General features: G+C 47.9%; 1 protein-coding gene across 4 annotated transcripts in view; it reads left to right on the top strand.

Annotated features, from left to right (window-relative positions):
- ADARB2 (adenosine deaminase RNA specific B2 (inactive)) overlaps positions 1-17684 on the top strand; it is a 531551-nt gene that overhangs the window by 331513 nt on the left and 182354 nt on the right. For all 4 annotated transcript variants that reach the window (XM_055296338.2, XM_055296339.2, XM_063609981.1 and 1 more), the window contains exon 2: positions 3818-3904. In XM_055296338.2, coding sequence (XP_055152313.2) covers positions 3818-3904 — 87 coding nt within the window. The remainder of the gene's footprint in view (positions 1-3817; positions 3905-17684) is intronic.

Here is a 17684-nt window from a genome sequence, read left to right as displayed (position 1 = left end):
CTCTTAGACCAGGGCTGGCCCCGGGCCACTGCGTCCCGCAGGTCAGTTTCCAGCTGGTCCATATTCGATGATGGGAGCCCGAGCTCAAGAAGCCAGCATGTGGGCAGCTGAGGAGGGGGGAGTGCCCAGCTGACCCCTGTCATTTCTAGAGTAACGCCTGGCCAGCCTGGCCCCCTCTTCTAGGCATTATCCAGAGGGTGGGGAGATGGCGGTAGCGTGGGGAGCCCTGTGATGCAGCTTCTCCTGGCACACCCCAAAGGTCCAGAATTGAGGCAAAAAAAAAAAAAAAGTATGGCATCCTTTTTTCACCAGAAGCTTGAGTAAAACCAGATTTCCAAAAGAAGACAATGAGAAGCATGCAAAAAATCGAATTAGCTGAATATCGGAGTTCCACTCATATTGAACTAATAGAATATAGATCAGATCCCAAAAGGACAATGAGTTCCGAGGAAACCACAAAGAGAGGCCCTGACGTCAAAGAACTTCTGTTGTGCTTTTTCTATGTTAAAAATGTAATTCTTCACCTCTTTTCTAACAACACTCTAAAGATGCGGTCTGCCCTTTCTTAGAAATAATTGCTTCTCTCCCGGTGCTTATGTGCCTTCATGGTGATTGCAGGCCATAGTTGGAATTTCAGGTGTACTTGTTAGCAATAAATAAGTGTTAGCAATTCTGCTGGCTTTCTGTTTCCTTTGCTTCAGTTTGGTTGCTCAAGCTGTCCCATGAAATCTAAAGTCCACTGCACTCGTGGAAAGAGAAGTTGGTTAGGCACAACTTAGGGGTGTCAGAGAAAATACAGGATGCCCAGTTACATTTGATTTTGTTTTGCCATTGTTTTTTATGTATTTATTTTAATTTTAAAATGTTTAATTGACAAATGTTGAATATGTTCAGGGTGTACAATGTGATGATTTGATATACACATTGTGTAATGATCACCACAAATTAATTAACATCTGTCACCAGCCATAGTTACCGTTGTGGGGGATGAGGATGCTTAAAATCCACTCTCTTATCCCATTTCAAGAGGGCAATACATGTTATTAGCCAGGGTCCCCGTGCTGCACATTAAGACTCCAAAACTCATTCATCCTGTCTGGAAGTTTGTACCTTAGACCAACATCTCCTCACTCTCTCCCTTCTGCCCTCACCCCATGGACCCTGGCAGCCACCATGCTGCTCTCTGCTTCTGTGAATTCAACTTTTTTAGATTCCACGTATGAGTGAGATCATGCACTAGTATTTGTCTTTCTATGCCTCATATTTCACTTAGGATGAGGTCCTCCAGTTTCATGCACACTGGTTGCAAATGGCAGGATTTCCCTTTTTTTAAGGCTGCCTAATCTGTTGCTTGGCTGTACCGCATTTGACTTATCCACTCATCCACTGAAGGATACTTGAGTTGCTTCCACCTCTAGGCTCTGGCGCACGATGCTGCCGAGGATATGAGGATGCAGATCTCTCCTTGAGTTTCAATTACTTGGGTTGACCCCCTGGCAGGCAGAACTGCCGGTTCCCCCATTTTATATTCCCAGAGGGCTCTCATCTCTCCATGTCCTCACCAACACATTATTTTCTGGCTTTGCTTTGTTTTTCTAATAGCCATCCTAATGGGTGTGAGATGGTATTTCATTGTGGTTTGGATTTGCAGATTACATTTCCCTGTGCTTAGTGACATTAGTACATCTTCCTTGGAGAAATGTCTGTTGAAGTCCTTTGCCTTCCACTGAATTTCAGACAAACCATGAATAAGGTTTTTAAGTATATATGTGTGTGTGTGTGTGTGTGTGTGTGTGTATACACAAATATATATTTATGTGTGTGTCCCACACAATATTAGAAATGTCTATACACTAAAAAATTATCTATTGTTTATCTACAACTCAGTTTCAACTGGATGTCCTGAATTTTTATTTGATAAATCTAGCAACATCAGAAAGTAAAAACTTTGATGGATCTAAAACAATCCTTAAATATCTTACAATTTTGCTAAAGTCAAGTCTGGAATAGTTTAGTGCATTTTTGTGAGTGTTTGGCTGGTAGCCCTGCTTTATTAAAAATGTAATTTCGTCTTGAGATCCTCCGGACTAAATCATTTGAGCTTCACACTCTTAGTGTAACATTACTGGACTCCCTTAATAAAATTATAACTCAAGCAAGATATTTCATTCTCTGGTAGTAAATTAGCTTGGGCTGCGAGCGTTTAGGAGAGCAAACCCTTCCTGGTTTATTCTTGTTTGGTAGAACAAAGAAGGCACAGGCATTTTATATTTGAGTTATTTATTGTTTTCTCTGTTGCCCGTCCCTACTGGAGACAACAGTTCTTAACAGGCTCCCGAATGAATTTCAGTGGGAAATCTCCTGGACTCTGGAAATCTTGGCTAAGGAGAAAACAGGTTCAGCCTCGAAAGAAAAAGAGCCAGTTTCAGGCTGGGTCTGGAGGGCTGAAGGCCAAGGGCAGATGAAACCAGCAGTTCATGTTTTCTTGAGAAATCACGCTTGAGGAGGTATACAGCGCCACGGTGGGGCACCTGTGGACAGCCGTCCTCATTACAGAGTGATGTAAACTCAGTGACCTCCTGGGAAATCCCACCCGCAGGTATCCACAGCTTCCGAAGGAGAGGGAAGAATCCCGCGTAGTGAAGTAGCCAATCCCACAGCCAGTGCCCTGGAACCTAGCAGAGACGCTAGAACTTGCTTCTGTCGCGCTCTGCACCGCGTTGGATGAGCAACGCTGACATTTGAACCTGGGGCGTCTTAATCAATGTGATCCAGGTTCATAATGGCATGTGGCGAACCGTGCGGACTGGAGGACGTCTGGGAGCCAGGGGCTCTCTGTGCTGTGTCTCTTGTTGGCGTCTCCTCTGCAGTGCAGTGACTTCTGCGTGTGCACCAATACTCCCGAGTGCGGTGGCTTAATTTAGGTGGTGAAAATCTCCAAAATAAGGAGCTTTTCTTTCAGATCCCTTTATTAGTCATTTTTATTTCTCTCAATCATACCTCGAACCCACCATTCCTTAATCTCGCTATTGATGAAATAAATTGCTGAGACCATGGGAGTGAAAAAGCATACTTTATTGGTGAGGAGTGGCATTTCCTGGTTGGATCTGTTTCCACAGCTGTGCTGCACTCAGAGTGGTGGGGACCCAGGAGTCAGGACCTGCTTGGCCTTTGCTCACCCGGCCACAGGCTTCAGGCAGAGGCAGTCCCTGGAATTCCAGCCACCGCGTTCGGGACGCTTGGCCGTTTCCAAGAGGACTGTGTGTGCTCTGCCCCACACCGCTAGCTCCCTCCTCCCCTCCTCTACTTCTGCCAAACACCCGCTAAGTGACAGGTCCTTTATTTTTAATGCATGTCAAGCCCAGGAAGCAAATTCTGCACTAATAGGGAAAGACAGTCTTGGCTTTATTTGCACCATTCTCTTTTAATTGTGAGATTGTTTTACTTGTTTTAGCCCATCTGTGTGAAATGATCTGGACAGAAGGCTCTGCCCTACCCAGGATTTTGTAAACAGATGAAAGTTCGTCACCCTGAAGACAGCTGCTTAAAGTTTTAAGGGACATGGGCAAGATGACGGGAGATGCCAAAATAAGAGAAGGAAAACGAAGGAAATCATAGAGTTTTAAACTGAGTGGAGAGAGGAATTTGATAAAATGCTGTCAGTTATTCAATAAAAGACTGCACCAGAATGAAATGGCTGAAACCAAAGTGACCTCTCCACCTCCCTTGTCCAACCTGCAGTAATAAGAACTTACAAAACATTGAGTTTTTCCGAAACTCCATGTCAAAAATGCATTTCCTGTTCTTTTCTTTCCAGATAAAGTAAGCATATTGTCAACCTTCCTCGCTCCCTTCAAGCACCTGAGTCCTGGCACCACAAACACGGAGGATGAAGACACCCTAAGTAAGCAGCTTCCCTTCCCCAAAGTACACAAAGTCCCCTGTATCCTGAGTGCGGGGGTCCCTGCTGTCCCCAGAACCTGAGATATGTGGGGTCATCTGGGAGGGTCTGTTTGGTCTTACCTGGAGAGACAGTATCTGCTCTCATTCCTCCGCAGAATCCCCATCTTCCCTGCAATCTCACCCGCACCTGCAATTCTATCCTCACCCAGAATCCTATCTCCACCTACAATCCTGTCTTCATCTGAGGTCCTATCCTCACCTGGAGTCGTACTGTAACCTGCAGTCCCACCCTCACCTGCAGTCCCATCGTCACCTGTGGTCCTATCCTCACTTTCAGTGTCATCCTCACCTGGAATCCTACCCACACCTGTGGTCCCACCCTCACCTGGAATCTTACGCGCACCTGCAGTCAGTCCCATCCTCACCTGGCATCCCTTCCTTACCTAAAGGGCAGGAAAGTGTCAGTAATGTCTGTGGGACTGAGAAATTATTCCAAGAAATTAACCAGTCTTCTTGGACTATTCTCTCTTCTCCTTCCTTTGTTTTTCCATCAAACCAGAAAGAACAATGGTCACGGTGTCTTAGAGCGCGGTTTGTACAAGTATTTAACAAGGAAAGGGCTGGATAGGGGCCCCTCCTGTGCAAATATTTCTGGTACATGAAACTGGAAAGGGGCCAAGCAGTGTCCTCAGGATGGCACCAGGCTGGTTTAGGAAAGGGATCTGAGCGGCGTCTCGGGAGCAGACTGTGGGGGTGAGGATCCAGGGGGGTGAGGATCCAGGAGCTGTCCTCTGGTTCACAGCAAATTGTCAGACATTTAACAAAGAGGACAAGACATTCCACACCACGTGAACAGCTCCTCACATTTTAACACCACCTGGCAGATGGCTCCTTTTTCAACCAGGAAGAGGTCAGCACAGGCCTGTTGTTGTAGGACGGGGAGGAGGCGAGGTGACCCTGGGATTGCTGGTCAGACCAATAAGAGGCAGTGGGAGGGGTCTGCAAGGGGTGCCGTGTACTTTGCCATCAGCCTGGGAAACACAGCCCTTCCCAGACAGCGTAGTAATTAACCATACTGGAAATGGAGGTTGTTCCGCAAAAGCAGCATCACAGCCTTTGAGTGTCAGGACCAGAGTGAAGGTCAATGCCCTCTTTTGGACCCTTTCTCTACTAGACGTGGAAGGAGTGGGTTAGGAAGAGGGTGTGCTGGCACTAGAGAGGGCTCAGCTCAGACTCTCTGCTCCCTCCCCAGCATAGGCTGAGACTCAAGCCCAGCTTTGACACAGGTCGCTTCTCTTCTCTGGTGACCCAAACTGGAAAATTTCCAGAAGAGCCCCTTTATTGATCACTGCTTCTGAAATCTGGGATACAGAAAGTAAAAAGCACACACCAGACACGCGCATGTGTGCACACACACCCCAGGAGCACACACACACACACCCCAGGAGCACACACGCACATGTGCACACACACCCCAGGAGCACACATGCACATGTGCACACACACCCCAGGGGTGCACACACACATGCACACACACCCCAGGAGCACACACGCACACACCCCAGGGGCACACACAAACACACCCCAGGAGCACACGCACACATGCGTACACACACCCCAGGAGCACACACACACATGCACACACACACCCCAGGAGCACACATGCCCCCCCAACCCCCGCCAAAGCTGAGCCTGTGGTGTGGACCTAGAAACACGTGGAAAGGGGAAGTTCATTGTTTCCTGCTCCACACCTGGAGCTGCTAGGATCCCAGCTGGAGCGGGTCTCCCTCAGGAGAAAAAGAAATGAAGCTTCAGCAAGGGCCAGAGGACATTTGGGGGTGCAGAGCGAATGGTTTCAAACTTACAGAAGTGCAGCAGCCACCTTTGTGTAGCAACTAGAGGCCAAGACCTGGAGAAACAAACCACCTGGCTGCATGGGAAAGTTACTGCTCTGCCCGTGAGGTTCCTGAGAGAGGGACGTCCCCACCCCACGTAGGAGCTTCTCCTTCCCCTGCCCTCCCGTAAGAACCCCCACACTGGGCAGAGAGGAGAGCAGAGGGCCTGATGAGGCCAAGACTTTCTGGACTTTCTGGAAGCCTTTCAGGCTCTGTCCTGGCAGCCAAGCTGCCTTGGGCTATGGACATTACATAACTCTCAGAGCCTCCACGCTAATGGGTAGAAACTTAGAGGTAACAATAACTTTAAATTATTTATGGTAGTTAAAATGCTCTTGAAATGTTTGAGGAGTCTCATTTTCAACCAGTGAACTAGTTGCTCCCCTTTGTGTAGATGATGTTTATTTACTTCATTTTCATAGATTGTTCAAAAACAAACCGGCACATGAGTGGGCCCTCCCTTCATAGATCCCTGCGGCACTGCCAGCGCAGTCTCATCTTCTGTAATTCAGATGCACGGGAAGGTAGAAAAAGATGTGCGTGTGTGTGTGTGTCGTGATGTGTGTTCATGCATGTGGCATGTGTGGTGTGTGGTACGTGCCCATGTGTGGGGTGTGTGAGTTCACGTGCATATGTGTCATGTATGTGTGCATGTGTGTGCACATGTGTGCGTGTGTGCATGTGTATGTATGGTGTGTGAGTCTGTGTGTGTGTGCATGTGTGGTGTGTGTGCATGTATGTGGCATGTGTAGTATGTGCATATGTGTGTGGTGTGGGAGTTCACATGTGTGTCACGTGCATATTCGTGCATGTGTGTGGTGTGTGTACGTGTGTGTGCATGTGTGTGGTGTGTGTGCGCATGTGTGCATGTGTGTGGTGTGTGAGTCTGCGTGTGTGCATGTGTGTGGTGAGTCTGTGTGCATGTGTGCATGTGTGTGTGCATGTGTGTGGTGTGTGAGTCTGCGTGTGTGCATGTGTGTGGTGAGTCTGTGTGCATGTGTGCATGTGTGTGTGCATGTGTGTGGTGTGTGTCTGCGTGTGTGCATGTGTGTGGTGTGTGTGCGTGTGTGTGCATGTGTGTGGTGTGTGTCTGTGTGCGTGTGTGCATGTGTGTGTGCATGTGTGTGGTGTGTGTCTGTGTGCATGTGTGCATGTGTGTGGTGTGTGAGTCTGTGTGCGTGTGTGCATGTGTGTGGTGTGTGTGCACGTGTGTGCATGTGTGTGGTGTGTGAGTCTGTGTGCGTGTGTGCATGTGTGTGTGCATGTGTGTGGTGTGTGAATCTGTGCACGTGTGTGCACGCACATATGTTAGGAGCGAGGGTGGCTGGTAGGAGCACACATGACCTTGCCCTGCCTCCCCCGGTGTACCATGTTTCACACCCTGTGAGTCTATGTGTCTGGGGCTCCAACACGAGCACAGTTCTCCTCCCGCCTGGCGTGTATTCCACCTTTGGGGAATCCCATGTGCTTCCCTGAGGATGCTGGATGCCCACAACCTCACAGGGTCGTGGCTTTTGTCTGGGGCTGAGTGCCCCTCATCTAACGGTGCAGAGCGGGGAACAGGCTCGCAGGGCACACACCATGCCCTATACCTGCGGGAAGTGGGCCTGGGAGCCGCATCTGGAAGCCCATCAGGCATAGGCTGGTCTGGGCTGAGTGGACCGAACAACTGCACGTTAGTAAGGCGTGTCTGCCCCGGGGCAGTTAATTCTGAGGAGCTTTCTCTTCCAACACTGAGCAGCCATGAGTTCCTGCCATCTGGCCACTGTCACCTCTCTGCTGACCGCTGCCCAGGGGTTGGGATCCGACCCAGTTCTGCAAGGACCAGCTGAGCCCAAGGCCGCCCGGCACAAAGGCGGCCCTGGGCCCTGGAGGTGTGCTGAAAAGAGGTCTCCAGACAGCCGCACCTGCTCCTTCCTGAGTCCCACGCACCACAGGCCCAGCCCCGTGGGGTCCTGCATGACGAGTCTTTGAAGGAGGCCCTTCTGCAGCTGCCCAGCCTGCCAGTGTCCACTCCGCAAATGCCAGGAGCCACTGCCTCCCACCGCCAGCCCCAGCCTGCCTCCTGCCGCTTCCAGACCCTCTGCCTTGCCCTGGAGAACCCAGGCACCTGCCTTCCCGTCCCTAAGCGGGCTTCATGGAGGGAAAGGGCTGCTCGGCCTCAGAATAACCTTCACCAGGAGCAACATTATCTTTTCCAATGTAGCGTGGCGCGCTGCCTGGCTGGCTCCCGGGAGCCCGTCTGACCCGCAGACACGCAGCGTCATTATTAGTGATGCGTGCGGTCCCAATGATACCTTACAGGGGAATCCGGGCGTGCAAACGGCCCAGCAGAGGACGGACAGCGGGAGCCAGAGGAGAGGACGCCTGAGCTCTGGAGCAAGCGCAGCCCTGCATACGGCGGGCGGAGGGCGGACAGACCCACCAGGCCTGGCCCCACCCGCACCTGCTCTCCACCTCTGAACAGCAGCAGCCTAGGCCATCCGGCTTTGCACAGCCAGAACAGCTTTCACCTGGAAAGCAAAAGTTTCACCACAGTCATGACAATATAAAACGTTGGCCTTTCTCCCCCAAATGCTATCCTTTAATGCATTAAAACTTTAAACTTAGCACCACATTCCGGACACTGTATCAAACAAGGTCGTGTGCGTATGAGGCTCAGGAGGACGCCCGTGGGAGAAGTGGATGGAAATCATTTCATTTTGCATTTTCCCAGGCAGATGCCTCCCTGAGTTTTCAAATTGCTCATGATCGTCCTATTACTGTGGCTTGTGGTATTTATCAATAGTTCCAGATTATTTGCCTGCTCTTCTCTAATTTCTACAGTGGAAGGATATGGGCAGCTCTCTGAAAACCTGGTGCCACCCACAAAGACCTCAGAGAAACCACAGTTCACAGATGCCTCATTCTAAGAGGTCTCCAGAGTGAGGTGCTTGGCTGGGGTGCAGAGGCAGGAGGACATGCCAGGGTGTGGGCGGCCGGGATGCCACCAGCAGAGTCTCACTGGGAGCGGGTTTCATTAGGAAAGGTGCGCGGAGTCCGCGTGGTTTCATTAGGAAAGGTGCGTGGAGTCCACATCAGGAATTTTCCAGGGAGAAGAAGTGTGGTGTGAGTCCCAGTGAGGGCAAGAGGGCAGGGGAGCTGTGCTGTCTCCCCAGGGCCACCATGCCATCCTGCTTTCTTCCCAGTTCCCCTGCCATTTCCCACCAGGCTGATGTAGGTGTACACACAAATGCACACACACACATGCACACAAAGTATACATAATGCACACGCACATGCATGCACATAGCCACACTTACATGCACACATGCACGATTACGCGTGCACACACAGGCACATGCTCGGGCACACACTCGTACACACACTGGTTATGTTACACACTCAGGCACTGTTTACCAGCTGGAGACCTCCAGGGGTTGGTAAGAATCAGTTTCCAGTCTGAGTGAGTGACTCTGAGGAGCCTTAACCAACGCGCGCGTGTGCGTGTGCGTGTGTGTGTGTGTCAGAGATAGAAACGGATAGAGACAGAGAGATGCAGTGAGACAAAGACTGAGAGAGACACGGAGACAGACAGAGAGTGGTACTCTCCTCTGTTCTTTTTCTCAAGACTGCTTTTCCAGTCGGGATCTGTTTCGATTCCATATGAACTTTAGGATCGTTTTTTCTAATTCTGTGAAAAATAACTTTGGCAATTTGACAGGGGCATGGCATTGAATCTGCTGAGTGTTTGGGGCAATATGGACATTGTAGCAATATTGATTCTTCCATTCCATGAGCATGAGATGGTTTTCCATTTGTTTGTGTCTACAATTTCTTTTCTCAGTGTTTTGTAGCTCTCCTTGAAGCTATCTTTCATCTCCTTGGTTAGATGCTAAACCTTTCTAAGAATCCTGATGTGCAGCTGACATAGCAAGTAGTTCCCCATCTGCCCTGGTGTAAGCACATGAGTTTCTTGCAGACCTACTCCCAGCTCTAATATACTATGAGTATGCAATTATGACTGGCAAGAATAATAATTATTTGGGATAATAAATTTCGGAGTGGACTAAAGCAATCTTCAATTCTTATATTCTGTTTTGAACTGTCCATTTGAATTGTTCCAAGTGCAAATAAATGCATTTTCTGAATCACATCATTTTTATACTGCAGGCCCCTCAAACCCCTTGATCCCAAATCCCTGTTACCACCCTGTGAGGTGGGTCCCACACTTCCCTCTTCATGCCCTCAAAAGATGTTGGCGGCTTACAGTGTCTTTCGTGGTCACAATTAATGTGTTCTGAGGGCCTGCAACATTTGATAGGTCATGCCAAAACTTTTTTTTAATTTAATTTCATTTTATTTTAGGCTTAGGGATACATGTGCATGTTTGCCCCGTGGGTATACTGCACCCTGTTGGGGATTGGGCTGCTAGTGTACCCATTACCCAAATAGTGAACATTGCACTGATAGCTTATTTTTCAAACCTTACCCATCTCCTACTCTCCCCACTTCTCAAGTCCTCAGTGTCTGTTGTTTCCATCTTTATGTCCATGTGTCCCCATCGTTTAGCTCCCACCCATAAGTGAGAACATGCAGTATTTGCTTTTCTGTTTCTGAGTTAGTTCATTTAGGACAATGGCCTCCAGCTCCATTCACATTGCTGCAAAGGACATAATTTTACTCTTTTTATGGATGCATAGTATTCCATGGCATATATGTACTACATTTTCTTTATCCATCCACTGTTGATGGACATTTAGGTTGGTTCCATGTCTTTGCTATTGTCAATAGTGTTGAGGTGAACATACACGTACAGGTGTCTTTTTTATGTAATGATTTTCTTTTCCTTTGGATAGATGCCCAGCAGTACAACTGCTGGGTCAAATGGTGGTTCTATTCTTAGTTCCTTGAGAAATCTCTATGCTGTTTTCCATAGAAGTGGAATTAGTTTACATTTCCACCAACAGTGCACAAGCATCCCCTTTTCTCTGCATCTACACAAACATGTTGGATCTTTTTTGACTTTTTAATAATAGCCATTCTGACTGGAGTAAGATGATATCTCAGTGTGACTTTAATTTGCATTTCCCCTATGATGTTAAGCATTTGATCATATGCTTGTTGGCTGCTTACATTTTTTTCTTTTGAGAAATGTCTGTTCATGCCCTTTGCCCAATTTTTCGTGGAGCTGTTTGGTTTTTTCTTGCTAAGTTATTTGAATTTCATCCAGATTCCGGGTATTAGCCCTTTGTCAGAGGCATAATTTGCAAATATTTTATCCTATTTTGTAGATTGTTTACTTTTTTATTTTACTTTCTTTTATTTTTTGCTGTGCAGAAGCTTGTTAGTTTAATTAAGTCCACTTTGTCTGTTTTTGGGTTTGTGCATTTCCTTTTGGGGCTTTCATCATAAATCTTTTGCCTAGGCCAATGTCCAGAAGTTTTTCCTAGGTTTTCTTCTAGGATTTTTATAGTTTCAGGTCCTATGTTTAAGTCTTTAATCCACTGTTGAATTAATTTTTGTATATGGTGAGGGATAGGGGTCCAGTTTCATTCTTCTACATATGGATAGCCAATTTCCTAGCACCATTTATTGACTAGGATGTCGTTTCCCCATTGTTTATTTTTGTCAGCTTTGTTGAGGATCAGATGGCTGGAGATGGACCACTTTATTTCCGGGTTCTCTACTCTGTTCCATGGGTCTATGTGTCTATCTTTGTACCAATACCATCCTGTTCTTACTATAGACTTGTAGTATAATTTAAAGTCAGGCAATGTGATACATCTGGATCTGTTCTTTTTCTCGGGACTGCTTTAGCTATTCAGGGTCTGTTTTTGGTTTTGTATGAATTTCAGGATTGTTTTTTTCTAATTCTGTGAAAAATAATGTTGGAATTTGATAGAGATTGCATTGAATCTGCCGATTGCTTTAGGCAATGTGGACATTTTAACAATATTGATTCTTCCAATCCATGAGCATGGGATGGTTTTCCATTAGTTTGTGTCTACAATTTCTTTCATCAGTGTTTTGTAGCTCTCCTTGTAGCTATCTTCCATCTACTTGGTTAAATGTATTCCTAGGTATTTTATTTTGTGTGTGTGGCTATTGTAAATGGGATTGATTTCTTGATTTGTTTCTCAGCTTAAACATTATTGATGTATAGAAATGCTACTAATTTTTGTACATTGATTTTGTATCCTGAAACTTAACTGAAGCCATTTATCAAGTCTAGGAGTGTTTTAGAGGAGTCTTTAGGGTTTCCTAGGTATACACACATTTATGTCATCAGGGAACAGAGATAGTTTCACTTCCTCTTTTCCAATTTGGATGTCTTTTATTTCTTTCTCTTGCCTGATTGCTCTGGTTAGGACTTCCAGTACTATCTTAAGTAGAAGCAGTGACAGTGGACATCATCTTGTTCCAGTCCTTAGGGAAAAGCTTTCAACTTTTCCCCATTAAGTGTGACGTTGAGCCGGGCGCGGTGGCTCACGCCTGTAATCCCAGCACTTTGGGAGGCCGAGGCGGGCGGATCACGAGGTCAGGAGATCGAGACCATCCTGGCTAACACGGTGAAACCCCGTCTCTACTAAAAATACAAAAAAATTAGCTGGGCGAGGTGGCGGGCGCCTGTAGTCCCAGCTACTAGGGAGGCTGAGGCAGGAGAATGGCTTGAACTCCGGGGGTCGGAGCCTGCAGTGAGCCGAGATCGCGCCACTGCACTCCAGCCTGGGTGAAAGAGCGAGACTCCTTCTCAAAAAAAAAAAAAAAAAAAAAAGTGTGACGTTGGCTGTGGGTTTGTCAGATGGCTCTTATTATTTTGAGGTATGTGTCTACAATGCCTAGTTTGTTGACAGTTTTTATCATGAAGGGATGTTGGATTTTATCGAATGCCTTTTATACATCTATTGAGATGACCCTATGGTTTTTGTTTTTAGTTCTGTTTGGGTGGTAAATCACATTTATGGATTTGCAGATGCGGATTCATCCTTGCATCTCTAGAATAAAACCCACTTGATCATGATGAATCATCTTTTTGATGTGTTGCTGAAATCACGCATTCTGAGTGTCTGCAACATTTGACAGATCATGTTAAACTGTTACACGCACTGTCTCCACTGATCTAACAAGGCCCATGTAGTAGGTTCCATTTGTGAACCGCGTGATGGGCCAGGTCCCACTGCCAGCACCCAGCCACTGGAATCCACCTCTGTGCCCCAGAGACAACGAGTCCATTCACCAATCTGTGCCACGAGCTTTGGAGACAGCTTCCCGAGAGAAGACAGGGACAAAATACAAAAAGTGGGAGCCAGGGAAAGGCTCAGTGTGCCTGCTCTGGGGATCAGAGACAGAGGGGATGACTCAGGAGGGGTGTGGCCATGCCCACCCTCTCAGAGCAAGGGCAGAGCTGCCCATCAGTGGGCTAATCAGGCTTTGTGAACCTAAGTCAGGCTGACTTTTTTAAATGTATTTTATTGTGGGTTTTCTTGTGTATATTTCAGGTGCACATCATAATGTTTCGTTACACTTACACTTAGTGAAGTAGTTACCACAGTCAAATGATCGATCACCCGCACCTTCCACTGCCTTTTGTTTGGGTAACAGCCGCTATCATATCATCTTCCCTGCGGGCCAGCGGGAACACCCAGACTTGGGGCACACAGAGAAAGAGTGAGGGGTTTGGGACACAACCCAGGGGGCAACTTCCACAGGGCAGAATGAAGAGGGGGGCAGATAGTCCCCCAGCTCCCCTCACCCCCAGGGTGTGGCCTGTTGAGTAGAAACCCTGATGAGTGCAGGAATTCGGCTCTGAGACCCACCAAGCAGGTGCATCAACAATAGCTTTCCATCAATAGCGTTCTACTTAGAGGCAGGTGTTTTCTTGGTCTCCTGATGTTTTATCTCTAGGTTTTTATATATGACGACTGAGTGTGAGAAACCTGTTGATTATATGGAGAAAAAAATGAGACTAATTTCCTGGGTTGGGGAGGGGAGTGTAACACATTTAATACCTTCTGTGTGGAAGGAAAAAACGTTAATTTGTAAAGTTGGTGTTAAAGCTGTGAGTGGTTCACATGCAGTCGCTACAGCAAGAAGCCGGCAGGGGCAGCACCTAGACGTGAGCAACTCAATTTTCCAACAGCCTCAGAGCCCAGAGCGCCACTCGCCTAGGACCAGCTCCCACCCTCACCCAGCCCGGCCCCACGACTGTCACTGGGCCACAGGGCGAGCTCGACTCCCACCCTCACCCAGGCCGGCCCCACGACTGTCACGGGGCCACAGGGCGAGCTCGACTCCCACCCTCACCCAGGCCGGCCCCACGACTGTCACGGGGCCATAGTGTCAAGGCTTCTCCCACTTGGGCCTGAGGGACCAAAAAGGTAAAGCCTGTTTTTCGCTTCGTATGCCTCAGGCACCTGCACTGTTACCTGACTCAGTAGGTTCTGGAAGGTTTTGTGAGAACGAACTCTTGCCTTGCCAACCAGACAGAGAGAGGAGGCTTTGCTGTGTGTGGAAAAGCTAATGCTGCTCTTGGCCCTTCTGAGGGAGCAAAACTCCTTCAAAAACTCTTCTCAAGGCGGAAGACACGACCCCCACCACAGCTCATGACTCGCAGACGTGAGGCCCTGGAAACCCTTCTTCCAGGTGCCCTGGAATTCCTGCAAAGTACACGGAGAAGCTCAGGGAAAACGATGAGCAGGGAGAGAAGCGAGGCCTGGACAGGGAGAAGCAAGGTGGGCGAGACACGGGTGAGAGGAGGGCAAGAAGTGTCTGCCCCACCATTTCCCTGCTGTGTTTTCAAAATGTGTCCAATGTTCCCCCACGGCCAACTCTCGCTCAGCCCGTTGATGTGCTGCCTTTGTTCGTCCCTGTAAGAACCTTATAAGGCAAATATTTTTTAAATCTTCATTTTCTGCCTTAAAAAATCAGTTGGCCAGACTGAGTGACTTGCCCAGGGTCACGCATCCCTGGATGATGGAGCAGAGCCTGGAGTGTCCCCTGTGCCCCCATTCCCCACAGCTCCATGCAGAGGCCACCGCTGGGCTGTGGCGTCTGTTCTGGGCTCCCACGTCAGGGAAATGGGAGTCGGGGCCTGTGCCGAGGAATCCCAACCCTAATCAGGTGATATCACCCCCAGAGGGCCCAGTTGGTGTGTCCAGGACAGGCCCCTGAAGTATGCTCTTATTATCAATTATTGATTATTATGAAAGAAGCCCTCATACCACAATCTGACATTCATGGTTTATGCCATGGAAAACTTTAATTCTGAGAGTCGTAGGACATTGAGTCAGGAAGAGGCATTCAGTGCAGCTAGCGGCAAAGCGTTGCTCCGTGAGTTCTGATCTGAGATCCAGCAAAGGTCATGCAATAACGCCAGCCACTGTAATCACACTGACAGTCTCGTCCACCCCACCTTGCGAGAAATCAATAAGAAATTACAGAGTACCAAGCAAATCTCTATGCAGTGTGGTATGGGGTTGGGGGGTTGATCTTGTTGGGTTTTTTGCTCCATCTTTAAGTTCAATTTGGAAAATCACGTGGTTAATCTCATCTGCTAACCCTTGGCCTGAAACACACTAAACAGTAGAGCAGTGCTATATGTATACCCAAAGTACATAACGATTAACAAAAGCATTTGCACTCAGCACTTTCTCCTCAGAAGGTAACTGTTTCTGCTGCCATCAACTGTAAATGAATGTTGTGCACCTATAACTGATCAAGCTCTCAGATCCACATTTTGAACAAAATTACCTCCCCAAACCTAGTACTTTTTAGACATAATTGCCAGAGAAGACAACAAAGCCACCTCACAATTCAAAAAATTCAAATGAGAAATAGAGATTTTAGCCAACAGAGAGCACTTTCAAAGCAGAGCCTGGAGCCTTCTGCAGGAGAACCCAGGTGGCGGTGATAGTTGAGGCCAAGAGACGGATGGTTTCACCCCAAGCTGAACGGGCAGGCAGCGCGCAACCTGAAAAGAACATTCCCCAATGTCAGGATACCTCGCAAAGGTGCCTGATTTTCAAAGGCATCTTTCGTGCCTATGAAATGTATGTTTTTATTATTCTCCAACAACGATGTCATAAGCTGAGGGGCGGGGAGCGTGGGGCTGGGCCAACCAGGCCTCATTCCTGCTTGGCTTTCGGGCCACATGGCCAGCAGGTCCAAGTGTCAACATCCAGCTGCACTCAACCTCTATTTCTAAGCTGTGGGTTAGCTGTAAAAATTGCCTCGAGTTTCCCCTTGCTTAATGAGAAAAAACTCATCCACACCTGGCAGAAAGAGCCTGTCCCCACGGACAAAGCCGATGAGTGAGGGGAAGCCTGTGTGTTCTTGCCCAGGACAGCTCACCATCCGGTCACACGTGGGGCAGCCTGTGGGCTCAGCTTCATCTTCCTCTTCCAGAGAGCCCAGAAAAGGGTGTTACTGTACATAGGCCAAGACGATGATGGAAGTAATCAGTTTCCATAAAATCACCTTTACGGCAACAACACAGACGAGGGTGATCCCATGCCTAGGACTGAACTGCACCGCGACCAACTAATAAACTCTGCAACCTCAGTAAAGGAACTTCCTCACTGAGAAAATCGGACATTAATACCCTCCCCAGAGCTGACTGGGGCAATGGGAAGCAGCAAAGTCCGGGTTCTGCATGAGCCAAGCCTCAGGGAGGGGCAAGGGCGCAGCTCACTACCGTAATTCTCAGAGTATTTTGTAGTAAACCCGCATGGTGCCTTCCAGAAGCACATTCACCAGTGAGGGCAGTATGGACCCAGCAGGTCATGGGGCCATCCATGGCTGAGATTCCCTAATGGAACAGCTTTGCCAGAAAACAGTGGTCCAGGATGGTCAGTCCAGAAAAATTAAATCATCATCAAATGCATCCATCACCTCAGCTGGCAAATGATGATTTTGCTAAATTGACTTCAGAGCATTTTCTGCAAAAGAAATAAAGCACTGAAGTCACACGTGAAGTCACCCCCAGCCCTCATTGCACTTCCCTCCTGCACTCCCCAGGGGAGATTGGACTGGATCTTCATTACCCACGCATCAGCAGCCTTGTCACAGATGCATGGCTGCATGAAGAATATAGAACGCTGGTATTCTTATAATATCCTATCCTATGGGTTACTTTGCAAGTCAATTTTATTATCTGGCCTCCTATTTCTTGAGATTCATCTACATTGAAGCATACAGACATAGTCCATTAGATGCAACTGCTATATAGTATTCTGTAGTGTGATTATTTCACTGATGACTCGTCGTTCCTCTAACCACAGAAACTTGGGCATTTTCAAAGTTTTCGGTCTTGTGAAAGCATGCTGCAGTGCACACCTCTGTTCAGTTCTGCCTCTGTGTATGAAGGTTTCTCTAGGATGCATCTCCAGTGGCAGAATTGCTGAGTAAGGTGTGTGTTTCTTTACTCTTGCCCGATGCTCCCAAAATGCTTTCCAAAGGAGCTGTGCTTGTGCTCCTGATGACCGACCCATGGTACCTACCCTGAAAACACTGGGACATTACAGGTCTTTTTAAAGTGCGTGCCTGTCTGATGAAGGTGGTAAGGCTCCCAGGGGCAGAAACCAAGCAAGTGGCCTGCGTTCCTGCAGGGACCAGCTTTTGACCCATCTTAGCCATCATCATGCCTTCTCCCTACATTTGATTTAAAGTGAGAGAGGAGTGACTCTTCCTTTCACTAAACACTTAGGGGCCACTGCAGGGTTATTAAGTGGCCTAATTTCAATATTGGGGCTTCTCAGGGAGGCCTGAGCAGAGGGAGAGAGATGAGGGAATGGCCAGTCCGTGGAGCAGTGGGAACACACACAACACTTACTAAGTTTGCCGTCTTAAATGGGTGCGATCCATGACACCCCAAGACAATCACCATAGTAACATCAAACATCACAC

The sequence above is a fragment of the Symphalangus syndactylus genome, chromosome 10, assembly GCF_028878055.3.
Source record: "Symphalangus syndactylus isolate Jambi chromosome 10, NHGRI_mSymSyn1-v2.1_pri, whole genome shotgun sequence".
Lineage (NCBI taxonomy): Eukaryota > Metazoa > Chordata > Mammalia > Primates > Hylobatidae > Symphalangus > Symphalangus syndactylus.
Note: the sequence above shows the minus strand (reverse complement) of the source record. Positions and strands in the feature narration are given on the sequence as shown.